At 42.6% G+C, this 27,941-nt stretch overlaps 1 protein-coding gene across 1 annotated transcript in view; it reads left to right on the top strand.

Annotated features, from left to right (window-relative positions):
• Positions 1–27,941, top strand: part of SH3RF3 (SH3 domain containing ring finger 3) — a 473,665-nt gene that overhangs the window by 312,810 nt on the left and 132,914 nt on the right. Inside the window, exon 3 of the mRNA XM_045835238.1 lies at positions 8,503–8,598. Coding sequence (XP_045691194.1) covers positions 8,503–8,598 — 96 coding nt within the window. The remainder of the gene's footprint in view (positions 1–8,502; positions 8,599–27,941) is intronic.

The raw sequence follows: 27,941 nt of genomic DNA, 5'->3' as shown, positions 1-27,941 counted from the left end.
TTTAACATCTTGAGCTCTTTCTTGTTTGTTTAGACACTAATTTGCTATCAGCAATTTAGCAGGTTTTAAGGTAGAGTACTTTCTTTTCTTTTCCAGTAGATAGTTTTTGTTTTCCCTTACCTATACTATTACCCATACTATTGTAATCACAATCACCTTTGTGATTATAGTTACGTTGTGTTGCTTTGGTTAAGGAAAATTCTGTATACACACTGAGATGGCAGGTGTTTCATCTGTGACCAGCTCACCTTGGTTACAGAGCACGACCTCTGTGATGTAGGTATTGTTGGGAACCGCCCTGACTGGTATTAGAAGCTGAGACCCCCGCCTAGGCTAGGCTAAGGGAACGCCCTTGGAACCGTGAGCCAGCAAGGAAACAAAGGCTTATCTCCCTGGCAGTACTGCTGTTTCTGCTGCGGAACCCCAAAAAAGCTTGGTCGGTTAGCCAAAGACGGGTAAGATTCCCCACGGGGGGAACAACCCAAGCCAGGCACGATCACTTTTGGGAGGCCCCCCAAAAGAAGGACTTGGGGGGCTGCAGCAAAAGGGGGGTGATGGACCCTCACTCCTCGGCTTTGACAAAGTCTGAGTTCTCAGCGTCCGGAAGAAAATCTCCTTATCTCTCGGTGGCTTTAGTTCCCGCGCTCCACCTAAGCCTGAAACAATGACGGGGAAGTACAGCTCGGTACTGGGAAGTGCGGATTTCCCGGGGTGATCAGGCCTAAGAAAGAACATGTAAATTACTGTGAAACCTTCTTTGTCCAAGAATGCTCTTAGTTGAATGAGGAGGGTCTTAGGAGGAAGCTAGTTTGTTCCTCAGCCTTACAGCTCTTTGACCCCCAACTCAATAGACCGGCAGAGTTCTTTGTTTTATATGTTCCTTACTTCCCCTAATGAGTATTGTACGTTACCTGAGTTATTATGTAGCATGAGCCTAATAAAAGCAGGTATGGACGGTGGATCAGTGCGCTCCTCACTAGAAGGGGTGGCCATTTCGTCCCTACTTCTCCACAGAAACTAGTTTGTCTCTGTGCATGTTTTTTCTCGCGTGTTTATCGTCGAGCCATCCACAGTGTGCCGTGGTCACTGCTAGCCGGTGACCCACGCGCAACAGGTATATGGCAGGTGATAACTGGCTTAGTGAGCTCCCAGCACTGCCTCCTTTTTACTAATAGTTGCTGGCCCCACTAAGTTTTTTAGTGCATCCACTGCTTCTACCAGGCTCTTCCTAGATGGGTGGGGAAGGGGGAAAATATATGATTTTGCATCTGGGCTATACTATTTAAACACCTCAATTTTCTCCACCTGAATCTGCTGGGATAAGTGTCACTATGGAGGCAAGTTCACTGTAATGCAGCTCTGCCCCACTGAAAGCAAAGGCTGTAAGCACTACTGCACTGCCTGTAGCATCTCAGCTCTCTTTACCAGGATCTTCCAGGATGGGTGGGGCTATGGAGGAAATTTCATGCTGTGTGACTCTGCCCCTCTTCTAGTAATGATTGTAGGCAGTGCTGTGTTATTTTAAGCTTTCCAGTCACCTGTATCAGGATCTGGCCATAAGGAGTGGGGAGAGGTGGGATGGCTTTTCTCAGGGATCAGTGCTTCTGTCCTTCTTACAATCCAGGTTGTACTATGAGGGCTGCAATTCAACTTCTCCCCACTATTGTGCTCTCTGGAGCCACTGTGGTTATGGGACTGTGTCTGTAGCAACTGTCCCTGTCCTTCGCACATGGCTTCTCCCCTTTGTGTTCCAATATGCCCATCTTCAGATGTTTCTGTGACACGACATAGCTGAGCAGTAGCTATTCTTAGGTAGGAGCTGACCAGCAGCCATTCCCAGATAAGCAGATATCTCAAGGTCGTACACTAACCCCCATGATAAGCTCCTGTGCTCTGTAACCCTCATGATAAGCTCCTGTGCTCTGTAACCCTCATGATAAGCTCCTGTGCTCTGTAGCTTCTGCAAATTTCCTCCTATGCTTTGTTCCTTTGTTTCCCATATAAGGTAGCTAGACCTAACTTCCGCATTTGGTTTCTGGAACCTTGCTCCGCCAAATAGGTAGGAAGCCTGGGGCTATTTAAACCCTGGGAAGATAAAGTTTGGGGTTCAGAATCTAGAGATTCTCCTCTGAGCTTGCGCATGTAATAAAGGATCGTGCTCCCCTGTCTCTCCCGAGTGTGAGTTATTTTCCACAACATTTCAATGCATAGATATTTCAGGCAAGTTTGGTTGTTGAGCAGGGGATCTTTTGTTGTAATTTTAAGGGAGAAACAAAGGCAGCAACTCACTCTGCCATGATGGTGATGACTCTCTCAGATTTTCTATATAGATAATCATGTCATCTGTGAACAAAGTTTTATTTCTTCCTTTCCAACTTGTATATCCTTCATTTCCTTTTTGGTCTCATTGCTTTAGATAGGACTTTTAGTATATTAAAAGGCTGTGGTTAGAGGGGACATAGTTGCTTTATTCCTGATCTTAGTGGGAAGCTGCGTGTTTCTGACCATTAAGTATGATGGTAGCTGCAGGACTTCTGGTAAATTTTCTTTACCATGTTGAGGAAGTTTTACTCTATTCCTAGTTTACTGAGAAATTTTTTTAAATCATAAGTGGGTGTTTGATTTTTGTGAAATGCTTTTTCTGCATTGATTGATGGACAGCGTGATTTTTTTTCTTTAGCCTATCAATGTAATGGATTACATTAATTGATTTTTGAAAATTGAACCTGCATTTTATACCTGGGAAATATCCACTGGGTCATACTATATAATTTTTTTATAGTTTTTGGATTAATTTTTTATATATAAGCATACACAAGTATATATATTTATAATATATGTGATATATAACATATTTGTATATATAAACATAATCAAACACATTGTTGCTGTTATTAGAAACTAGTATCTGTTAGATAAATTAAAATGAAGAAAAATGAGCCCTGGCTGAACAGCTCAGTTGGTTGGAGCATTGTCCCATACACCAAAAAGTGGTAAATTCGATCCCTTGTTGGTGCACATACGGTAGGCAACTGATTGATGTTTCTGTCTCACATCACTGTTTTTTTCACTCTCCTTCTTTTCTTCTCTGTCTAAAACCAATAAAAACATATCTTTGGGTGAGGATTAAGATTAAGAAAAGTGAAAAGTTTTATTTTACCTTCATTTATTCTTTCTCTAGTATTTTTCCTTTTTGTGTGTAAGTTTGAGTTTTTGAAATATATTTTTTCTTCTTTCTAAAGAACTTTTAACATTTCTTACAAGACAGATATACTAGCAACAAATTCTCTCAACTTTTGTTTGAGAAAGTCTTTATTTCACCCCCACTATTGAAGGGTACAGAATTCTAGGTTGATGGGGTGTTTTTACTCCCAACACTTTAAATATTTTACTCCATTCTCTTCTTGCTTGCATGGTTTCTGAGAAGTTGGACATAATTTTTATCTTTGCTCCTATAGAGGTATGGCATCTTTTTCTCTCTGGCTTCTTTTAATAATTTTTTCTTCATCTTTGATTTTCTTTCATCTGAAAATAATATGCCTGGGTGTAGGTTTTTTTGGCATTTATCTTACTTGTTATTTTCTAAACTTCCTGAATCTATAGTTTGATATCTGATGTTAATTTGGGGAAATTCCTACTCATAAAGATTTGACATTGCTTGTGGTCAAACCTTTTTCTTTTCTTTCCCCTCCCTCCCTTCCTTTCTTTTCCTTCCTTCCTTTTCCTTTTTTCCTCCCTCCCTCCTTCCCTTCCTTCTCTTCCTTCCTTTCTTCCTTCCTTCCTTCCTTCCTTCCTTCCCTCCTTCCTTCTCCTTCTGATATTTCCATTATGCATATTTTTGTAGTTGTCTCATAGTCCTTGAATATTCTGTTTTGTGTTTTTTTTTCTCCAGTCTTTTTTCTCTTTGCTTTATAGTTTTGGTGGTATCTAGTGATATGTTTAAGTTCAGAGATTCTTTCCTCAGCTGTGTCCAACCTACTAATAAGTCTATCAAAGGCAAAATTTCTCTTACAGAGTTTTACCTCTAGCATTAATTTTTGTTTTTCTTAAAATTTCCATCTTTACTTACATTGCTCTTCTATTCTTGTACACTGTCTACTTAATCCATTAGAGCCCTTAGCATATTAGTCTAGTTGCTTTTAATTCCCATCTGATAATTCCAACATCACTGCCATATATAAATCTGGTTCTGATGTTTGCTCTGTCTCTTCAAACTGTGTTTTTTGCCTTTAATATATATAGTAATCATTTTAGCTGGACATGATGTACCAGGCAAAGGGAACTGCTGTAAATAGGACTTTAGTAATGTGATAGTCTGGGGAGAATAGAAGTGTTTTATAGTTCTGTGATCCTATTATTAGGTCTCAGTCTTCTTTGAAGGAGACTACACATGTAGATTGTTAACTCCACAGGTATGTCTCCATTTCCCCATCCTCCTTAGGTCAGAAAGAATGGCTAGAGTGGGCTGGGTATGATATTGGTAGATAATTTATTTAACTAATCCTCTTTTGCTCTGCATTTGTCTCTAGGTTTTCTCTAGTTGAACAGACACTGTGATGAACATCCTCAGAGCTAAACCTCTTTGCATATAGGCAAGCACCAATGATTGATAGAAATTGCTTAACTGCTTGCCATAAATTTATATATCACACCAAAATGATAAAGGTCCTGTGTCCTGCATGCTGGCCAACATTGTGAGTTGCCTGTATTTTATCTTTGCTAATTTGTTGGTAAAAAGAACAAAGGAAAAAGGAATCTTCTTGTTTAAAATTGTATATTTTTATTACTAGTCAAGTGTAGCTTTTTTAAGTCTGTTTATTGGCAATTAGCTTTACTTTTTTGTGTGAGTTACCTGATTTTTGCCCCTGGCCTATTTTTCTTTTAAAATATTTGTGTTTTTCTTCTACTATATCTTCAAGTTTTTAATATAGTAAAAATATTAAGTCTTTGACTCTCATATATCCTGCAAGTGTTTTACTAGTTTATTTGCCTTTTATTTTGTTTTTGCTGTTTTTTGACATAGAGAATATCATTTTTCTGTTGGCTGAATCTTTGTTATACTTCAAAAGACCTTTCCCAGCTCAAGATTAAACATCTATTCATAGTTTCTTTTTGGATATTCAAGTATTTTTTAACATTTAAATCTTTAGCCTTATAGGTTTGGGAGGGGAATATACAGTGAATTAAAGAACTAACATTATTTTTTAATGATTAGCCAATTTTAATCACACTTTTATAACTGATTATTTGTGGCAAATGGGAAAAATCAATGATCTTTATGTATGTATTTTAAAATTAGCATTTTTCTGTGTTTCTTACTTATTCTAATTTTTAGTTGGTACTCTGTTTTTCTAAGTAGAAAATTATATATTCATATTTCTAATATTCATAGATCTGGTTTTATTTTCTTTTATTTCTTTTGTTCTAACTTTTAGATCAGACTTATAATAATGTAGATATTATGGTATTTTCTCTTTTAACCAAAATTAATCTGGTATTTTGTTCTTTGTTATTTTTTTTAAGATTTTATTTATTTTTAGAGAGGGAAGGGAGGGGGAGAGAGAGAAAGAGATAGAGAGAAAGACATCAATGTGAGGTTGCTGGGGGTCATGGCCTGCAACCCAGGCATGTGCCCTGACTGGGAATCGAACCTGCAACACTTTGGTTCGCAGCCCGCACTCAATCCACTGAGCTACCCCAGCCAGTTATTTTACATAACCTGTAAAATACAAGGGCTTGTTCTTTGTTATTTTTAATTTTAAAAAATTGAATGTCCTTTTTATGTTATTTTGCTTGTTGCGAAAAGTTAGACTTATAGGAAGCCTTCAGTTACATGTCTCTTTGCATGTTCAGTGAAGCTCTAGGGACCTCTCATTGGCAGAATCTGAGTTCTGGTAGGGAACTTGTGAGGTGAGAAGGCATGGGAGTTAGAGGCATTGTCTCTACATCTCGCCTCAAGTCAGTCAGCCACTTTGGCCCTAACACTTATTTAAAAAGCCCCCATACTCTGAATGGCTGAGCATTTGCTACAAGGAAACTCTTGTAAATATCATCCAGTAGCCCAAGAACCATCTACCCTATATAATATGTGAAATGATATGATTTCCTTATAATATCTATTGTATTTTTCTAGCCTGTGTCAACTGGAAAAAGAACTATTCTGAAGTCAAAAGTAATTTTGTATTTTTTAAAGCCAGTGATTGGGGGTGAGGACAGGGAAAACAAGGGCTTGCCCCTGAACTCTGCTCTAATTTAGTAGTAGACAAGAGGTTTGAAAGGGACCTTGGAGGAACTTCTGAGTATAATACTCTCCCTTGTTTTCTTCTCTTTGTGTTCTCTGAAAGGCATATCCAGCTCCCATTAGCTCATTCCTGCCTTGCCTCAGATGAAAAGCCCAAACTGTGTGGTCCTTCCATTTACAATGAAGCAGCTTTTGTGATAATTTCATGAAGTCTGCTGGCCTAAAATGTTCCCCTGATCTTGACTGAGGCCTTCAAGTCCCATATTTTTGCTTCTCATTTAAGTATTGAAATCTCATTTAACAGACAGATGATACATTCAGACCCAGTAAGGGTTACCCCATTAGGCTGCTCTTGGCCATCTCCTCCTTAACATATTAGAGTCCAGATGCTCAAGTTGATCCTCCAGCAGATTCTTGAGGGACAAAGTACAGGGGGATTTGATGTGGCATGGCAGGGGGGTGGATATTTAGACAGACAATCTTTGGTGGGTTCCATTATACACCCTGTGTACTAAAGGAAGGATGGTTATTGGAGAGGGAACAGAAACTAGTCAAAGACCCCCTTGGTATAGGCACCAAGTTTTGTCCATGGTGTCCCTGTCTGGTTAACATGTGGTGCAGCATGAGTTGTCTCTCTCTCTTCCCCAGTGTTTCTCTTGTTCCCCCTTTTGTTTTCCATCCCTTCTTTGTCTTTTCTCTCTCCCATTCCCCTTTCCACACTCCTCTGCCATTTGTCTCTGTAGATTTTGGCACCTGGGAAGGCATTCTGGACATTTCCTTCCTCACCAACTGCCTGTCTCCCAACCTCCCCTGAAAGGTCCTCTTTCTTGCTTGCTTCATGCCTCTTTCTTTCTCTGTTTCCACTTTGCACAAATACTTGATATTGCCAGTTATGCCAGTGAATTTAGGAGGATTATTCAAAGCTTTATGTACCCACCGCTCCAAATAAGTGGAGTGGGTTGAATTGGGACATTTTTCATTCTCTGGTCGGGACAGAACCTGAAAGAGTTTTACACTGAATTTATATTTATTCAAAATATTTTTATTTATTAAGTATAGGAACATGAATTTTAAAATATAAACTACAGTAGTCTCTCTTTATCTGTGGAGTGTATACATTTCAAGACCTCCAGTGGATGCCTGAAACCACAATAGTATGGGACCCAATATATACTATGTTTTATCCTATGCATACATAGCTTCTCTTTGTTATATCCAAATTCCCAGCATCACTATTCTTGTGCTTTGGGGCTATTATTAAGTAAAATAAGGGTTACTAGAGCACAAACACTGTGATTCTGTGACAGATGATCTGATAATCTAGACCAGCGATTGTCAACAAATGTGACACAATAATCTTTAAAACATACACTACCTGTTTAGTCAGTGTCACTGACCTCTTTTTTCCTTACATTTTCAAATAAAAAAGTGAATACAGCCCATACAATCATCTGGTACTAATGCCCTGTCTTGAACCATGAATATATAGTTATATCTTATTGGTCACATCATATAATAAGGTTTAATCTGATTTGTTAATTCTTGTTACCAGAAATCCTTATGTACAAGTATAGGCACCTGATTTTTTGAAAAGTCACTTTAGAGCAAAAAGGGTGGGTAATTACTATTTTTGTTGTTTATCAATCAAAATTATACCTATTTTTGTCAGATTGGCAAAAAATATAATGTATTTTCGGGTGTGCCTCAGAATTTTAGTGATTAGTTTATATGTGCCATGAGATGAATAAGGTTGAAAATCATTGATCTAGATGATTATTAAGTGACTAATGGACAAGGAATGTATACAGCATGGTGATGGTGGAAGAGGGTTGATTCACCTCCTGGATGGGATAGTGTGAGATTTCATTATACTATTCAGAATGACATGCAATTGAAATCTTATGGATTGCTTATTTCTGGAATTTTCCATTTAATATTTCTGGACTGCAGTAGATTAGGTAACTGAAACTGGAAAGCAAAACCAAGGATAAGGAGAGATTACTATATATTGTAAATTGCCATGCTTTTCCAATTAAGCATCTTTGTAGCTATAATCAATACATAAGAGAGAGATACCCTGAGTGAAAATGTAAGAGTTGACTGCTTTCACATGTCACATCTCTAAATGGATAATCAACCATTCTTTGAATCATTGCTTAGACTCTTTTCTTGGCTTCAGCAGCACTTAAAGTGTTTTGTTTTCTTTTTTGTTGTGTGTATGTCCCTGTGATGGCACACACCATGGGCTCTGGCAACTCCAGGGTGAAGTCTTGTCTGTGATGAGAAGAGTGGATGACAACTGGGCAGAGGGAATGCTGGGAGACAAGGTTGGAATTTTTCCCCTCCTGTATGTGGAGGTAAGGCTACCCTATCTAAGGCTTGCCTTCTCTTTTGCTCATGTTGTTTATTTTACCAGACCGGATGTAACCTGACCTTGGAACCCCCATTCTAAGAGAGAAAGAGGCTATTCCACAGTAATCAAAAATGAAACAGGGTTTGTAGTCACCACTTCAGTCCTATGAAAACTGCCTTGGTCAGGTTTGAGTGATCTGTCCCAGACCTAGCTGTGAATCATCTCACTGTGAGGGCAACAAAGGAGGGCTTCTTGTGGGCCTTGCCCAGTTTTGATGGGAAACCTGTGCTGGCACCCATTTTCTGAGACTCTCCACAGTAGTTTTGCTTTGTTTCCCAACCCCAGAGGGGCAGAGCTCATAAGAGATGAAGGAAACACTGCCAGACTATTGGCGGTGTCTTCCTAGGACTCTGCATTATTGGGCAAGTTCATCCATCTGCCAGTCTCTAAAGTAAAGAGTATTTAGGCTAATTTGAGACCCATTAATTTCCTGTCTCTTTTCTTTAACTATGAAGCACTAGGTTTCCAGTGAGTGAGTTCTGATCCACTGTTAAATAGGGAGTGTGTTAGGATGCTTGACTTCTCAACCCCTGTTCACCATTGTGTGTGCAGGAGCATTTGCTGTGTGTGTGTACATGCACATGCATGCACCATTTGTAGTGCATGTGCATGTGTACATTCCTGAGCAGAACACAGGTGCCGCCCTGTGACCACTGGAGTCACCCCTGATAAGAGGCAGAGCTGGGACTTGAATACAGGTTATTTGCCCTAGACTTAGCCCCTCAGTCCCCTACACCCACTAAGAAACCTCAGTTCACTCAGCTTAGAAGGTGACATGGCCAGCTTTGCCACACCTGCCAAGAGTATATGAGTGCCAATAGGTGTTTGTTAAACACATCTGGTGATTCCAGTTGCTTATGGGATAAAGTCCAATTGCTTTAGCATGGCATTCAAGGCACTTTGCAATTTGACCCTAATCTATTTTTCCATTCTCATTTCTTGTCAGTTCTTTCCCCTTCCCTAAATTTTCTGGTCCTCATATATTTTAGATAAGCTGCGTAGGAAAATCTGGGACTCTTCCCACAACAATAAAAATAAGTACACACAAACACACCCATTCTTCTATAGTACACCTGTAAGACTCACAATTTCCCTAACACCATATGAGCTTCTATTTGTGCATTTGCTTCAGTTCCCAAAAGTATGTTCCTTTCCATCCTGCTGCTTAAAATAAAAGAGCTTGATGCATGAATACCACTACAGGGTGGTTGAGAAGTAAAAAACAAATTGTGCTCTCAGACATTTCAGGAAATGTCTGAGAAATTTTTTCCCAGGCAGACTCTTATAGGAGTACTCAAATATATATATTCATATATGTATATATGAATATTCATAGAAACATCACTGTGATGGCCCCAAACTATTGTACAAACAATTCAAATGTCCACCAACAGTGGAATGGCTAAATATAGTATGTCCACAGAACAAACTACTATCCAGCAGTGAAAATGAGCAAAAGATTACTACACTGGACAGCATGGATGACTCTCACAGACAAATTTTTTAAAGAAGCCACACACAAAAGCATATGCTGAAATATTTTTTTGTAATGGAAGTTCAAAATCAGGTAGAACTAGTCTAGGGTCATGATGAGTTTTTTGAGCAGTGGTGACTTTGGAGGAAAATTGACTGGAAGAGATAAGATGGAGGCTTATAGGTATGGAGATGTTTAATGCCTTGGTCTTGGGAGTAGCTACACAGATGGAGCAACTATCAAATGATGCACAGTTAATGTTTGTTCACTCTTCTTTAGACTACAATTTAAGAAGCTTGGAGAAAGCCTCTAGAGAACCCCAAGGTAGTGGCACCCATGCCCTGCCAAAGGCCGAGTAAGGCTCATCAACTACCCCCTTTCCTCAGAGGTTCAGGCATGGTCAGGGAGGCAGAACACTTGTGCACAGGGCTGGGAATCCAAACAGCTAGGCTTTCTGATGGCTGTCTCTGGTTCTTCAGGCATATGCAAAGACCATGCTAGCAAGTCAGCCATCTGTGCCTTCCCAATGTCTGACTTCCTAGCCATTTGGGATGTTCCTTTCAAATACTCCTCTTTCCATGATATAACAGAGGCTCCTTCATTTTTCTGTCCCTGTGGCCCTTCTTGCCCCCACATCTCCACTCACTGGCTCATCTGTGCTCTGAGCAGAGGCTCCTCCTATGTGTTTCCTCAAAGAGGATGCACCATGGCCCTTGAAGTTCTGGAGCCAGGGACTTCTCCCAGGAGCCATAGCAGGCGCACACCTGGAACAGCCCCAGGCAAGGGCCTGGCTCCTCCTTGTGCCATTCCTTCTTGGGCTGGACTGTGGCCTGTGTAGTGCCCCATTCCACACCAGTACCCTTAGTGCCCCAGCTGCAGCCATAGAACTGCCTGAGATGCTCTGAAACAGACTCTTGGTTCCTCAACAACCACTAAAGACAAGAAGCCCCCAATGGGTATTTCCTGAGACTATTTCTCTGTTTACATATCAATTCCCTTTTAAAGCACTTATGGAGTAAAAGTCCCATGTGACTCTTGCCTCATAAGTAGCCTTGGGGTGGAGCTAGGTGGGCCAGAAGGATAATAATTTAGCCAAGACTAGCCTGAATGAGCATTTGAGATCAGAATGGCTGGAACTTGGGTCCTTCACAGAGCTTGAATCTGAGCCAGACTGGCATGTCAGGAGGGAGCCTTGGCTTTTGTCTTGGGCTTCTGTTCAGGCAGATGGCACAGTTTGGAATGCTGTTTCTCTCCAAAAGTGATCCTGGCACTCATGAGGTCATGTGGCTGGATTCATGTTCCTCATAGGACCAAATTACAAAGAGCTTTCCTCTAGCCCTTCCAGCTGTGTTTTGATGGGTGGTACAGGCTGCACACAGGCTTGTGGGCAGGCATCCACTGGGGTCCTGCAGTGCACTGAGGTGCTCCCCTCACCTGGTTTCCCATGGATGCAGTTCAGGCCACAATGCTTGATCTAAGCATCTTTAAGAATTAAATGAGAATGTCTGCTCTGCAGACTGTGTGGTCCTCTTCCTGCTAGTCTGTTTCTTCACCTTGCCTTACTTGCCTGGCAGGTACGTGGGACATATGGTATAACCCAGCCTGGAGCTGGCTTGGCCTCATGCTGCTGTTGACCCATTTCCTGTGAGAACACACAATGTCTCCAGAAATGCCTGTGCTTCCTGGTGGATGATGGGAATAACCTTTTCACCCACCCTGTCCACAGCTACGGGGGGCCCAGCTGCCAAGTGCACCTGCCACCATGACCTGCCACTGCTGATCCCTGGCCCTAAGTCTGCACCTTGCTCCCTTGCCCAAACTCTCCCTCACCACACTCTGGCAGTTTAATTCCCCAGGCCTTTGACCTTCTTCACCTCACTGCCTTTCAGCTCCACTTGCTGACTTCCTGGCTCCCACTCCTGCAGGCTTGAACCTCCTTGTTCTTTTCTTCCCATTGATTTCACGAGCAGTCATTGTCCACTGGTCATCTCTACATGGGAACTGATGGCTTATTTTACAGATGCCTGTCTGTTTGATGCCCTCACCTGGGCCTATAGCCTGGGATAACCTTGCATTGGTGTCCACTCAGGACAGGGAGAGAACCAGTAGCTCATCCTCACAGAACAAACCCAAGGCAGGGCCTGCCCTCCATGTCTCTAGTCCTGGAGGGGGCAGAATAATTGTCATCATTTTGGTTCTTCAAAAGGCACTGTTCTAATGGAAGTAAGAATGATTCGATCTGACGGAATTTCTCAGGTCTAGGGAGTAGGAGAGCCTTGTCCTCATGAGGGAAGGCAGCAGTTCTACCTGCAAAGGTCAGTATGCTATGGGACATGTGGAAGCACTGTGATTCCTGAGCCCAGCATGTCTTGACTGGGTCTGGCTTTGGTGGCCCCACAATGTAGCATGGGTGCCTGACCCAAAGTCCTGCCAAGCCAGCTTCATTCTCCTTTACATGGGTCTTGAAGATGGCATGATTGGGGTCTGCCCTTAGGATGGCCCTCTGGCTGTTCCCTGAGAGCAGGGCCCATTTCTCATGAGCAAAGGTCAACCCCAATGGCAGGACCATGAGTGGGCCATGGAGCAACTCAGGGCATCCTGGTCTTCAGAGATGAAACCAACAAGGCTCAACACTGTGCACTAGATGTGTGATCCATGGCATGTTCTTTACAATTCCTGAGCCTCAGTTTTCTCTATTGAGCAAGGGCAACAACATGTACCTCACAGGGTAATTGTGAGGCTTAAAGACAATAATGGACACAGACCAGGCCTGTATTAGATTATTGTTTGTTAAATGGATAACTGCTCAGTGGTCTATTTGTGTGTTTATTGGGAATCTTTGTGTCATTTCTGGGCATTAAGCATAGTTGGCCTTGCATGGCTGGTATTTTCTCACAGTGATCCTCTTCACTTCGCAGAGGAGGTGAGAGATCTCTGAGAGCAGACGTGCCCCTATTTCTATGCAGGCATGACAGTGCTGCAGTGGTTTCCTGAGCCGAGCAGCTTTTGCGGTTGGGTAATATCCACAAGACAAGCAACATGCATGATAGGAGAGGTACCTCACCTGAATGCTATCCTCAAGGAGTGTTGGTGGGAGTAGCCTCAGTCTGGAGAGATCTAGAGAGAGAATGCAGGAGCACTGTGGCTGTTCTGCTCTGAGTCTCAGTGGGGGAGCACCGAGTCTTGCATGGAGGCTTATGAGATGCATTAGCAAATTTGCCTGTGATGCTTGTCTGAGGGGAAGAAAACCTCTCCATGGGTCCAGAATTAAGATCTCAAAGACTGCAATGGGCTGGAAACACACTTGAAGAGAATGATGAAATGAAATAAATATAAATGTCAGGTTCTACCTTCACATTTAGAAAATCAGTTGTTCAAGCAGAGTAATAGGGAGACCTAGATCACCATCAGTTAACTGAAAAAGTCCTCCAGAGTTACTCAGTAATATGATGTTGCTTTATCTATACTGAATAGGATACTTAAAAATTAGCTACTGTGTGGTTAGGGTACTGTATGATTGTGAATGGTTATCTAGGTGACATAGTCCCATAGGGTAGAAGGGTATACTCCAGTGTATACACATATGCCCCACACACATACATAATCAGCCTACATCACCTCCTCTCTGGCAGCAAACGAGGGAGGGTCTGAGGAGTTAGGAATCCCCTTCTAACTCCCCATGACCATCCATGGTGAAGAGGTAAAGATGGACCTGAATCTGTGGTGTGAGGACAGGCAGAGACAGTAGGGTGTCAAGCTCCTGTCCCTGCAGCCAGCACACATTACCCATGCTGCTGTTCTGTTCAGAGGAGAGAGAGTCTCTCAACACCCCAGGAGCCTCTGCTGCCTTCAAATCTGGATTGGAAGAAGAGAACCACAGCAGTTTTTTGGCAGACAGTTTCACTCTATCTCACCAACTAATGTTCAATTATAGTTGGAACTGTTTATTACCTGTGTTTTCATTGACTGTCTGCTCTAGTTTGTTTAGCTTCTTGGGGGTGTTATGAGGAGAGAACATCCTCCCCACTTGGATGATAAGAAACTTGAGCACTGTACCCTAAGGCACTGGTGCTTGGTACCAGCCCCAGCCCAAGTTCTTTCTCTGGTGTGGGCAGCACACTGAAAAAGGGAAGGCAGTTTTCTTGACTCCCAAAGGAGGCATGGCTTAGTGCCCTGGATGCCTTGGAGCTGTTTTAAAAATAAGATGTTTCAGGGAACTTATCTTGCAAATGTCAGGTAACATGAAAGATCTTGCTTAGCGCAGCATGTGTGTGTGTGTGCGTGTGTGTGTGTTTGTGTGTGTCTATCCACACACCCAGATGAGTAGAGGGTTAGCCTGAGATGGGAGAGGCTGAAGCAGGTGCTGAACCGTGGGTCATAGCAGCCTCTGCTGCACTCAGAAATGAGACACAGAAATAGGGGCACAGATGAATTGGTGTAGATTCTGGTTACATACATATTCAGAGAAGCCACCACTATCTCAGTGGGTTTCCTAAGATCACCCAGGATGTGGAGAGAGAAGAGCTGGATGATTTTCTCTTGCTTTCTGTGACCATGGCTGTGTGCACACAAAGTGCCACAGGTTGTCACAGACATGAGTCCCTCAACCTCTGTCCCCCCAATTGCTAGATTTAAAGCTTTAATAGTTTCTCATTTTCCTCTCTGTGGCTGGTCAGCCTTTTTGCTTTGGGGATAGAAGGAAAGCAGACAGAATTTCACTGGTGGCAAAAGCACACTTCCTTGAACCTGGCCCATAGGAATTGGAGTAGGATGAGCTCTGAGGGGATGTTGCCTTTGGGTGTTGTTGCAGTGCTGTGCTCAGGTCTTGGGTTGAGATGAGAAATTGTCCTTGGGGACTTCCTATCCAGTAGTGACCTCAGTTGAGAGGAATCCTGAGGCCTGGAAGAAGTTTGAAAAAGTACATGCAGCAACTCTTCTCAGTGCCCATTCTCACATCAGGAAAATGTATGCCCTGTGTGGGCTGTGGCAGGCAGAGCTGTGGCTGGGCCATGTCTGGTGGTCATTTTTCCCTGACCCCAGCTGTGGAGTGCCATGGTGGAGTGCTGTGGGTGGCGCTGGGGGACTCATAGGAAGTTCCCTAAGTCCACACCCAGGCCTGTAGCTCTGCCCTCCCTGCTCTGAGGTGCAGGCTCAGGTCTGGGATAGATTAACAAGGGACTAAGACTGCCCAGTCTCCAGCCCCTCAGCTCTTGTGTCCACTCTGGCATTGCCTGGTCCCTCCCACTCTCTTCTCAATGCCTCCATACCCACCACACTGACAGCACCACTCAGGTTCCCAAACTAAAACATGGGTTCTCTTCAGTCTGCTTTTCTCCCTCACTTCGTAAATCTGCTTTGCCATTATTTCTCATCAGCTCTAGCTCTGAAATCCTCCTCAAATTAACAAATATATATAATATAATTTAATAAACAATGCACAGCCACTACATGTCAAGTGCTAGTCTCACCAGTTACGCCAGTAAACAACCAAAAAACCCCTTTTTTGTGTCTAACTCACTTTCTAGTGTGGGGGACAGACAACAAATCAGTTACATAGGTCAATTATATAAACATATTAGAAAGTGAAAACCACAATGGCTGTGGGTGCTGGTATGCTGTCAAGTCTCTAGCTACTGTCTGCCAAGTGGGAATAGTGATCAATGAGGGCAATTCAGAAGAAAGAAGATGCCAGCCCTGTGGGCCACAAAGGGAGAAAGCCCAGGTCCAAACAGGTATGAGGAAACTGGAAGGTAAGGCCTGTGGTGAGGAGTAGTCCTTCTGAGCAGCCTGGTGTGTTGCTGAAGTCAGGAGTTTTGTCTTGTCTCTCTGACAATCCATATAGATCCAAGACAGCTGATGTTTATCACTCCACCCATAGCTGGATGCATCTTGAGTGGCTTTTGCAGAAGGAAAGCCTATTTACCAAACTTGAGCCAAACAGTGGCCATGTGGTGGGTCTGTCCTCTGGCCCTGACTCCCTAGGGCAGCTCTGCCCTGTCCTCTTTCTTCCCTTCCCACTGCTCTGCATGCCAGTGGTCTGAATTCTACATTGGCCTTCCACAGTGTGCCTGGTCCTCACCTACCTGAGGGAGAGAACACTCAGGAACCCCTGTCCTAGGGACACTGCAGACCTGGTGCACCTACAGGCACAATTTTGGAGGAGCTGAATTCTGGACAGTGAGAGAAGTGGGGGAGGAAGGGTGGGCTCCAGTGGGGAGCAACCTCATCCTGGGGCCAGTGGGACCCCAGAGGATTCTGACTGTGGGGAACAGATGCCAGCCCTTCTCTGTTGGTGTTAGTACATGTTTGCCTCAGTTGTGGTGTTAAACAAATACTCTGTGTTTTGAGGGAAAACTGTTGATAGAATGCTACTTATGAAAAAATAAATTAATATTTATAGAAAATGATGGAGGCAAAAGCTAGAATCTTGATTTAGTCAAATAAATGTAATGTCTAAAAACAGTAGGTAGTTATAATGACAGTTATTTCCCATTTGAAAGTCCTTATTCATCACAATAATTATAATTACATTGTTAGACAATTTCATTCAAAGTCTTATTTGATCGTGATGTTGAACTCAATTTGTCTTGCTCATGTAGCATGGTTATCTTCCTATTGTTTCATTTTTTAATAAAGGGAGAATACTATTTTGAGCTAGTGTCACTAAATATGGTATTTAAGCATTTGGTAATAATGTACAGGCACAATTGGAAGCTTTTTTACTGGAAACAGAATCTCTCTGGAATTCTTAAATGTACGTCTCTGTTCTGTTTTAAAGCTGTGAACAGCCCTTCCAGATGCTAGATTTGCCATTCCTGATGCAAAGAAGAAACTGTTTGTTATTTCTTCAACTTTATCTTGGTTTTCCCCTCCTTGGCTGGTGCAGGTAGTATGTTTTCAGGGAGGGAGATAAGGACTGTGGCTTCTGAGGAATGCCTAAGTCCCTTCTTCCCCTCAGTGCCCTCCACAGACCCTACATTCTAATTGAGACCCTGTGGGTATGTTTGCAGGTGTGTTCCTTGTTAAGCAGAGCCCATTCTTAGTCACCAGTCCTGGTCTCTGCTTCTCCCTCCTTCTTCCAAGGACTGCCTCAGCTCCTGAAAGAGAAACTCATCATGTCAGGAATCAATGTGGGTGGTGGGAGAGGAAAATAGAAGTTCTAACTTTCTGCTCCTAATTGACCTTCCCTTCCCTCCCATCTGGAAATACTGGACTAGGAGGTTGAAAGGGCTATTGCTCTCAATCTTGACTCTGTAACCCAAGGCTACATAGGCTTTATTGGGTTGTATGATGCTATCGTATTGAATTTATTCCTGTACAAAATGTGGATTAGCACCACATCAGAAGGTTGTATCAGGAGGATCTATGGGGTAATAGGCACAGGCCCGTGTAGGTTGTCCAGCATCATACAAACAGAAAGCAATGGTTTCACAGCCACTGCATCTGCATAAAGATGCTTCTGGAGGGGACAGAGGCCTCTGAAAGAAGCCAAGGATTCTTGACAGCTCCTGAGGGTCACAGCCAGTCATTCTCTGCACTCTCACCAGCCCAATTAGTGGGGGCAGTGGCTGCTAGCCATGGGGGCTCCCTTGGACAAAGAATCTTCTAGTTACTTCAAAGTATCTTCTAGTTACTTTTTCTTTCTTTTATCAGTTTTTACTGCCTTCTAACTTCTATAAAGTGTTGGTAGAAATCCACCCACTGCTAACATGGGATGCATTGTGTGTCCCCGGCTAGCATCTCTCCATGGGCTACCATCAGAGCTGTTAGAGCATGAGGGAGTATGTGCAGACAGATGGTGTCTGGAAAGGGTGATTCGGATACCAGATAGTCATCTGGGGAACCATGGAAACCCTCAAGTGTCAGGTTAGTGACCTGATCAGAATTTAATAACATTTTACCCTGGTGCAATTCTAAAACCAGTGATACCCATCCCTGTCTCCATATATTACTGCAGAGCAATGAGGTGGTGCCTGTGGCTGTAGCAGCTCCCACAGCTCTCCCAGCCTGGGGCCTTCCTGGCCAGGTCAGCACTGTGGGGGCCAGTTGGCAGGCCTGTCCCTGACATCACCTAGAGAGGAGGGCACATTATCTCTGTGGAACTCATTTTACCAAATCTCACCCATTTTTCCCCATAGAAGGATTATTTTTTTTAGTACACTGCTGAGATTCCTGCTCTGGTGGAGAGATTGTCCAGCAGCCTCAATGAAGGGAACTGGTGAGTGGAAGGGACTGGTCCTTGCTAGGTAGATAGACTGGGCAGGAGAAGGCTACTCTCTGCATTAGTTTATCCTGGGATAAACTAATTTACTTAGAAAGCAGTTTTATGCTTTTGAGGCTTGCTGTATGTATTGTTCCATTAATGGAGTCCTAAGCCCCCACACTTCTGAGTCTACAGTCTTCTCTATTCCATACTCCATGACTTACCTGGTTTTCACTGTGGAAGGTGGGAATGCACATTCCTCCTAGCTCTGTCTGAGCCTCAGGAATTGCTCTGCCTTCTCCTCTTCATGTTGCCCTCATCTGTACTTAGCTGAGTGTTTGAGGGGGACCCTCTGCATGTTTTCCCTTGGCAGGACTCTAGCCATGTGACTTAAAACTCCATCTTCTCACCTCAGGGAGAGGCTCAGGGACCCAGGGACAAACACAGGCTGACCTCTTTTCACAGTTACTGTTCTGAGCCATCCGATGTCTCATATCTGAAACCATGTTTCATAGGTCTTTTCTCAGCGTTTCAGGCAAGAGGGTAAACATGACCCTTATGACTTCATCTTGGCTGAGTAGGTATTAATCTGTGATGGTTTAGGAATTTTGAAATAAGGGTGACAAATCATTACATTGTACACCTTAAATTAGTACAGTGTTATATATCCATTATATCATTAAAACTGAGGAAAAAGAAGATTCTAATCAAAGGGGTATTTTTGGCAGAACAGAAGCTGTAGGTCAGCTGTGGCTCTCCTGTGCTATGTCCCCAACTTCAGTGCCAAGAGTGAACAGTCAGGGCTTTTATTGGAGATGTGCAGAACTAGAGATAGCCTTTGAAATGATCGTTCACTGTGGAGAGTGGTTATACTGTGATCCCGTGGCAGAGCTTTCATGGTGCCTTGACTCACCTTCTCTCTTGAGTTTCCACATTCTTATCTTATTCTTTTATTTCTGCCTTTCCTATTGGAGCCCATAGGTAAGTTTGTTACATTGCTGTTGTGTCCTGCCATTTCTTCTAATTGGCTGTGGCTTCTGATCCCCTTACCCAGATACTAACTTTCAGGACACCTTAACTCTGCAACATCAGAAATGGTATGAAAAAGGCTCAGGAAGGAAATAGAAAAAAAACTGCTCAGGAATGTTGGAGGGACATGAATTTTTGTTTATGATCATTGTTCATGATCATTGGGTTTCTTCCCTGACAAAAATAGATAGGTTCATAGGTGGTACCAACTCATTCCTTTCACTTTTTGAAGTATTTGTGAAGTTAACATCTTGTAATATAACATACATGTACTATAATATAATATATAATATATATTGTGTTACATTCCATCATTGCTGGGTGCTTTGTCACTGTTGTTGTTTGTTACCCTAACTACGTAAGTAAGCCCCTTTGAAGCCAGAACTGTAACACATAATTTTTTCCCTTTTCAGTTCTGGCATAGTGCTTGACACAGTAGGCAATTAGTGCATTTGTGAAATTTTGTTGGGTTGTGGGCCAATATTTCCCACAACTAAATGAAGTATAAGGAATAACCCATGGACTATTTCTGCAGAGGCCTCAGCTAGGATGCTTTCAGCATGTACTTCTTGGAGGCACACAGTAGGTCTTGGTGAGTCCTTGTGAAGTCGTTGGTTCTGGCTCAGCAGCCTCACCAGGAGCATCAATCAGGACAGCTTGGAGCCTTGTCTACAGCCTAAGGGGTGCAGCTGCTGGCAGGCCCAGAGAAAGTGAGTGCTGCCTTTCAGGAATGAATCCCCAATTTTGAAAGGCAAGTAGAAACTGAAAGTGTCTCAACCTGGGGGCAGCTGCCCTGTCCAAGGGCCAAGATGGAGGCATAGATAGAATTGCTTTACTTTCTTACACAACCAAAAGAAGGATAACAACAAATCTAAAAACAATAAAAAACCCCAGAAGTGCCAGAAAATCAAACTGCATGAAGCTCCAACATTCGCCAGACCAGAAGGAGGGGCAGAGCCAGGCGGAGAGGCTGCATGGCAAGGCTATAGACCATGTGGGCCAGATGGGGCTGTATGAACAGGAAACTAAAGACTCAAAGCTAGCTATAAACTACTGTGGGGATTGCCACGGTGGGAGAAACTCCCAGTCTCACACAACAGAGTTTGTTGGAGAGTAGGGCTAGAGTAGAGCAAGTAAGCCACATTGTTACCTCTCTGACCCCTCCCCCACAGACAGCACCACAATGCAGTAAAGAGGGTTGCCATACCCTGGCCAATACCTAAGGCACTGCCCCCTTATAGCATGACAGGTGCACTGAGACAAAAAAATATGGCCCACATGAAAGAACAGATCAAATCTCCAGGAAACGAGCTAAGCAATGAGGAGAGAGCCATGCGAAGTTCAAAACACTGGGAAGCAGGATGCTCACAGAACTGATAGAGCTCGACTGCAAAATGAAGGAATAAATGAAGGGTACCCAAAGTGAAGTAAAGCAAAATATACAGGAAACCAACAGTGAAAAGAAGGAAACTGGGGCTCAAATCAACGATTTGAAACAAAAGGATGAAATAAATATCCAACTGGAACAGAATGAAGAAACAAGAATTCAAAAAAATGAGGAGAGGCTTAGGAAACTCTAGGGCAACTTGAAAAGTCCTAACATTCAAATTATAGGGGTGCCAGAAGGAGAAGAACAAGAGCAAGAAGTTGAAAATTTATTTGAACAAATAATGAAGGAAAGCTTCCCCAACCTGGTGAAGGAAATAGACTTCCAGAAATCTCAGGAAGCCCAGAGAGTCCCAAGGAATTTGGACCCAAAGAGGAACACACCAAGGCACATCATCATTAAGTTACCCAAGATTAAAGATAAAAAGAGAATCTTAAAAGCAGCAAAAGGAAAGGAGAGGGTTACCTACAAAGGAGTGCCCATAAGACTATCAGCTGATTTCTCAAAAGAAGCCTTATAGGCAAGAAGGAGCTGGAAAGAAATATTAAAAGTTGTGAAAGACAAGGACCTGCATCCAAGATTACTCTATCCAGCAAAGCTATTATTTAGAATGGAAGGACTGATAAAGTGCTTCCCAGATAAGGTCAAGGTAAAGGAATTCATCATTACCAAATCCTTATTATGTAAAATGTTAAAGGGACTTATCTAAGAAATAGAAGATCAAAAACTGTAAACAGTAAAATGACAACAAACTCACACCTATCAACAACTGAACCTAAAAAAACAAAAACTAAGCAAACAACTAGAACAGGAACAGAATCAGAGAAATGGAGATCACATGGAGATTTTTTCAGTGAGGAGGGGGAGAGGAAGAACAGTGGGGAAGGTACAGGGAATAAGAAGCATAATTGGTGGGCATAAAATAGATGGGGAGAGGTTAAGAGTGGTAGAGGAAACAGAGGACTCAAAAAACTTATATGTACAAGCCATGGACATGAACTAAGGGTGTGGGGAATACTGGAGGGTTGAGAGGTGCAGGGCGGAGGGGGGATAAAGGAGAAAAATTGGGAAAACTGTAATAGCATAATCCATAAAATATACTTTAAAAAAACTAAACTTGCAGCCCTGGCTGGTGTAGCTCAGTGGATTGAGCGTGGGCTGCGAACCAAAGTATTGCAGGTTCAATTCCCAGTCAGGGCACATGCCTGGGTTGCAGGCCACAGCCCCCAGCAACCACACATTGATGTTTCTCTCTCTCTCTTTCTCCCTCCCTTCCCTCTCTAAAAATAAATAAATAAAATCTTTTTTAAAAAGTGAAAAAAAAAAGCTAAACTTGCTTTGCCAGATTCCACTTGGCCCTGAGGGCGCACCTTGGCCATCCACCTGGGCAGAAACCTGCTTATGGGGCTACCTTAGGCAGACCTTACTGGTGGCAACTATTTTGAGATGTGAAGGTGAAAGCATATTTAGCCATGGAGAGATTGGCTCTGGTTGTTTATGAGGTGACAACAAAGTATTTTTTGGCTGAGCATCAGGATTTGTATTTGGTGTGAGAGGAACCAATCCCATCTGGAGTCTGTAGGGGGTGTGAAAACTCTGGGCTTCTTCCCCCCAGACTGAGCATTTGTGGAGTTCCTAGTTGCTGCATCCTCATATCCTCATTAGTTCTAAACCTTGCCAATAGATTGTTACCAAGATTAACCCTCTGAGATAGTTGGAAAAATGCCTCTCCTGGCATTATGCTTTTCTGTATTACCTTGTATTAACACTTTGCTTGGAAAGGAGGAATTTTAAGTTGTTGGTGGCCAGATTCAGGTGAAATGCTCAAACCATGCATGTGCATATTGGGAGACTTACTGTAGCCGCCTCAATCCAGCTGATTATTGAAAAATGAAAAGAAAAAAGCAGCAAATTCTGGTTTCATCTTGTTCCTTCTTTACCTTGTCAGAGAAACTCAAAGCTCTTCTCCATTGCTTTTACTTCTTTCAAATCCTCCAAGTGAGAGCAATTAAGAATTATGGTTTGAATCTTTGGAGGATTCTGCTGAAAGCAGAGACAAAGCCTTGGTTTGTCAAGCACACTTTTCCAAATTTCTCTGTTGTCAGGGGTTTTTCCACCTCGCTTCCCTGCTCAAACTCCCCTTGGCACTCTGCAAAGCTGTGTCAAGCTCTGTGAGAAGCTGTGTGAGTGAGAGTCTGGAGGCTAACAAATTGCTACAAACACTTGTACTCATGACAAGTCCCTTGTATATGATATGTGTCTCTAAGGAGAGCAACTGTAGCCACATTCAGTCATCCCAACTTCAGCTATAAAGTAGAAGTTCATCTACAACAGAAGGGGTTGTCAGCAGCTCAGTGACTTAATTATTCCTTCTGCTCTAGATTTCTGTTGGTATGTCTTAGCCCTTGACTGAAGGAGCAAATTTCCACCACCATGGTGTTCTTCAAGCTATATCTCTCAGGCTACCCTTCCTCCTTCCCTCCCCTCCCCTCCTTCCCTCCTCCCCTCCTTCCCTCCTCCCCTCCTTCCCTCCTCCCCTCCTTCCCTCTTTCCCTCCTTCCTTCCTTCCTTCCTTCCTTCCTTCCTTCCTTCCTTCCTTCCTTCCTTCCTTCCTTCCTTCCTTCCTTCCTTCCTTCCTTCCTTCTTTCCTTCAGCATTCATTATATGCCAGGCCCTGGAAGTACATTCTGAACACAGCAGAGGAGAAGCATCTTGAAACCTCATTCTTCTGGGAGGAGACAAACGATAGAGAAAGGAGTAAATTCTACGCAGTGCTTTATTCTCTCTCTTTTTTTAATTTTTTTTATGGTTGTTCAAGTAATTTTCTGCCTTTCCCCCCCACCCCTCCACTACATGGTACTGTATTCTCTATGGAGAAAAATAAACCTGGAAAGGGAGAACTATAAATTTTTTAAATTGTCGTTCAAGTACAGTTGTCTCCACTTTCCCCCTACCGTGCCCACCCCATGCATCCCCACCTCCCACCTTTGATCCCACACCCCTTGGCTTGTCCATGTGTCCCCCACATTTTCCTTGACAACTCTTCCTCTATTTCCCCCATCCCCTCTAGTTACTGTCAGTTTGTTTCTTATTTTAGTGTTTCTGATTATATTTTGTTTGCTTGTTTTGTTGATTAGGTTCCACTTATAGGTAAGATTATATAGTATTTGTCTTTCACTGCCTGGCTTACTTCACTTAGTATAATGCTCTCCAGATCCATACATGCTGTCATAAAGGATAGGAGCCCCTTTCTTTCTGCTGCATAGTATTCCATTGTGTATATGTACCATAATTTTTTGATCCACTCATTTAATGATGGGTACTTAGGTTACTTCCACCACTTAGCTATGGTAAATTGTGCCATGAACATTGGGGTGCCACAGGTTCTTTTGGATTGGTGTCTCAGGATTCTTAGGGTATAATCCCAGCAGTGGAAATGTTGGGCCAAAAGTCAGTTCCATTTTTAGTTTTTGAGAAATTCCATACCGTTCTCCACAGTGGCTGCACCAGTCTGCATTCCCACCAATGGTGTACTAGGGTTCCCTTTTCTCCATAACCTTGCCAGCACTTGTTGTTTATTGATTTGTTTATGATGGCCATTATGACTGGTGTGAAGTGGTATCTCATTGTGGTTTTAATTTGCATCTCTCTGATGGCTAGTGATGCTAAGCATCCTTTCATATGTCTCTGGGCCCTCTGTATGTCCTCCCTGGAGAAGTGTCTGTTCAGGTCCTTTGCTCATATTTTAATTAGATTGTTTGTCTTCCTGGAGTGTAGTCCTGTGAGTTCTTTGTATATTTTGGAGATCAAACCCTTGTCCCAGGTATCATTAGCAAATATATTTTCCCATATGTTTGGTTCCCTTTTCATTAGCTGATGTTTTCTTTAGCTGTGCAAAAGCTTTTTATTTTCATGAAGTCCCATTTGTTTATTCTTTCCTTTATGCCCTTGCTCTAGGGACATATCAGTGAAAATATTGCTGAGTGGAATATCTGAGATTTTCCTATGTTCTCCTCTAGGACTTTATGGTGTCATGACTTATGTTTGTCTCTTATCCACCTTGAGTTTATTTTTGTGCATGGGGTAAGTTGGTGGTAGAGTTTTATTTTTTTGCATGTAGCTGTGCAGATCTCCCAATGCCACTTGTTGAAGAGGCTATTTTTACAACATTTTATGCTTCTGCCCTTTTGTCAAATATTAATTGACCATAGAGACTTGGGTTTATTTCTGGTCTCTCTATTCTGATTCGTTCATTTATGTATCTGTTCTTTTGCCAGTTCCAGGCTGTTTTGATTACCATGGCCTTGTAATATAGTTTGATGTCAGGTATCGTGATCCCTCCTACTTTGTTCTTCTTTCTCAGAACTGTTGCTGCTATTTGGGGGTCATTTATGGTTCCATACAAATTTTTGAAATGTTTATTCTATATCTGTGAAATATGTCACTGGTATTTTAATAGGGATTGAATTGAATCTATAAATTGGGTAGTGTGGACATTTTGATGATGTTAATTCTTCTAATTCATGAACATGGTATATGCTTCCATTTGTTTGTGTCTTCCTTAATTTCTTTCTTCAGTGTTGTATAGTTTTCTGAGTACAGGTCTTTTACCTCTTTGGTTAGATTTGTTCCTTGGTATTTTATTTTTCTTGTTGCTATAGCAAATGGGGTATTCTTCCTGATTTCTGTTTCTAAGGTGCATTGTTGGTGTACAAAAATGCCTTTGATTTCTGAATATTGTCTTAGTATCTTAATGTTTTGCCAAATTCACTTATCAAGTCTAGTAGTTTTTTGGTGGAGTCTATAGGGTTTTCTATGTACACTTTAATGTCATCTGTTAAGAAGACAGTTTTACTTCCTCTTTTCCAATTTGTTGCCTTTTTATTTCTTTTTCTTGTCTGATTGTTCTGGCTAGGACTTCCAATACTTGTTGAACAGAAGTGGTGAAAGGAAACATCCTTGTCTTCTTCCTGATCTTAGTGGGAAAACTTTTAGTTTTTGCCTGTTAAATATGATGTTGGCTATAGGTTTCTCAGATATGACACTGGAAGCAAAGGTAACTTAGCAGGCTAAGTGATGAATCTGAGTTGGGTCCATCTCCTTTTCAGACCCTTCCCTGCTCAGTGCACACAAGCTTTGTTCTTGTGTCCACTGACCCCTCCCTGACCATGTCCCTGTCATTTCTAAGCCCGCCCCTGCTTTTACCTCAGGGTTGCAGGGGCTAAGGAGGTTGATAGTGTAAAATTGTAAAAGAACCTTCTAGAATAGAAGTTTCCAAGGTGTCATGTTCAGAAACCCACAGGGTCTTGGGCCCCTCAGGATGCAGGGAGGAGGTCTCAGGACAGGCCCAGCCCAGGCTAGTTGTTATTTGTCAACCCTCTCCTAACCAGCCCTCCACCCCATCTCTCTGTAGTTCATTTTCACTCTGCTACCAGAGCCTTCTCTACAAAGGTGATGAACTGCCTCACTTCCACCTAAAGACCCAGAGGGGTACATTGCTCTTAGCATAAATCCAGGCTCCTCACCACAGCCCACCTGGCTCCCTTGGCATAAAGGAAGGGCCAGCTGCAAGCACCAAACCATCAGGCTGCAGCCCAGCTCTGTTACTTAGTAGGCTTTCTCCTCCCTTTACTTTGTTGCAAAATTGAATTTTACTGCTAGTGTGTTGTTTTGGAGGCTGTTGTATGAATATGGGAAAAGAACTTCACATTTTGAAAATGCAATTTGTAATCATATTCTGTTTCATTTGGAGTGAAGGAAAACAGTCATTTAGAGATGAGTATGCAGGAACCAAGTAGGGCATGGGAACCTGGTCTGGAATCATCCAGCTTTCAGAAGAGGTGTGGCCAGTGTCATCCTAGGGCCAGAGCCTGAGGACTGGACTTCAGTGGGAGAGGCAGGGAGTAGCCAGCCCAGGTCTCAGAGGGGACTGCAGTGTCTGATCACAGCACTGAGCTGGAGAAGCCCCAGTGCTGTGAGCCATCTCTCCCTTTGGAACATATGCTGAAGCTGCAATGGCAGGAGCAGTCTGCAAACCTTGTGGTGGTTCAGGACTGAGGCAAGGCCTAAGACCAGGTGCAAAGGAATGATCCCAGGGGTCAGTTTACGCTTCTATAAACCTTTTGTCCTTAAAAGGGGATGAATGTGTGGTTGAAACTCTGCTCTTGTTTGTATTTCTTATTACTAAATTTGCAACACAATTTATTGGTTAACATGATCTTAAATATGTAAACTTTAGGGAAAATTTATTGGGTTGTCACTGGGGTTTTTTAATCATAGCAAGTCTTCATACCCTCTTCGTAGATCTAGCTGAGAAAAAGATGAGTATCTGAGAGATAGAAATTGAAATGTTAACTTTATTACTGATAAATGTCAGTAGAGGAATACAGATCAGATCTGGAAACAAAGAAACTTGCTAGTTCCTAACTCTCAAGCATAGGCCTTGGGACCTCCCCACCCGAGAGAGAGTGGAGACTGCAAACCTACTCCTTTGCTTGGAACTGCTGACTTGAACTAGAGCTGGAAGAATGGGAAGAAGAAACATGAGCCCAGTACCTTCAGTTTCTGAATGCACTGCAGCTGTGAAGGGTCAGTGAGGGTGGACCAGAGACAGTGATATCCATTCTGTTAAATATGTATGCTAAGCATTTGCAGCTGAAATAATACCATTTCTGCAATTTGCTTTAAAACACTGCAGTGAAACAGTGGAGGAGGGCAGGCAGCAGATGAAACAAAAAGGCAGAGTGGTGGTGTTTGCTGATGGGGTGATAAATGCATCTTTCTACTTTGTGTGTGTTGTAAAAAGTTTTAAAAATACTGGGTCATACCTCTGCCCTGGCAATCAGATGACTGACAGGAAGGCAGTGAGAGAAGAGGTCAGGAGTGCTCTTCCAGTGTAGGGTCAGCAATTCTCATTTCCCAGCTCTACCTCTGTAAGGCCAAAGCTAGCAGGTAAGCAGGCATGGCTGTGTCCCCACATAGCTGTTACAAAAAAGGACCCACTTGGGAGCCAAGATACTATTACTGAAACAAGCCCCTTCTCCTGAGGTCTTTCTGTTCTAGGTTCGTCTTTGCTCACCACTGGTATGAACTGTGGCTTTCAATACCAGAGTTTGGTAAAAAGGAAAGGATCTGTTTATTCAAAAGTTACACAGGTTTAGAGTAATGGTGGAATGTTGCTGTTAAATCTCAAAG

The sequence above is a fragment of the Phyllostomus hastatus genome, unplaced genomic scaffold (genome assembly GCF_019186645.2).
Source record: "Phyllostomus hastatus isolate PE091 unplaced genomic scaffold, TTU_PhHast_1.1 phas_contig_2, whole genome shotgun sequence".
Lineage (NCBI taxonomy): Eukaryota > Metazoa > Chordata > Mammalia > Chiroptera > Phyllostomidae > Phyllostomus > Phyllostomus hastatus.
This window is presented reverse-complemented; position numbering and strand designations above follow the sequence as displayed.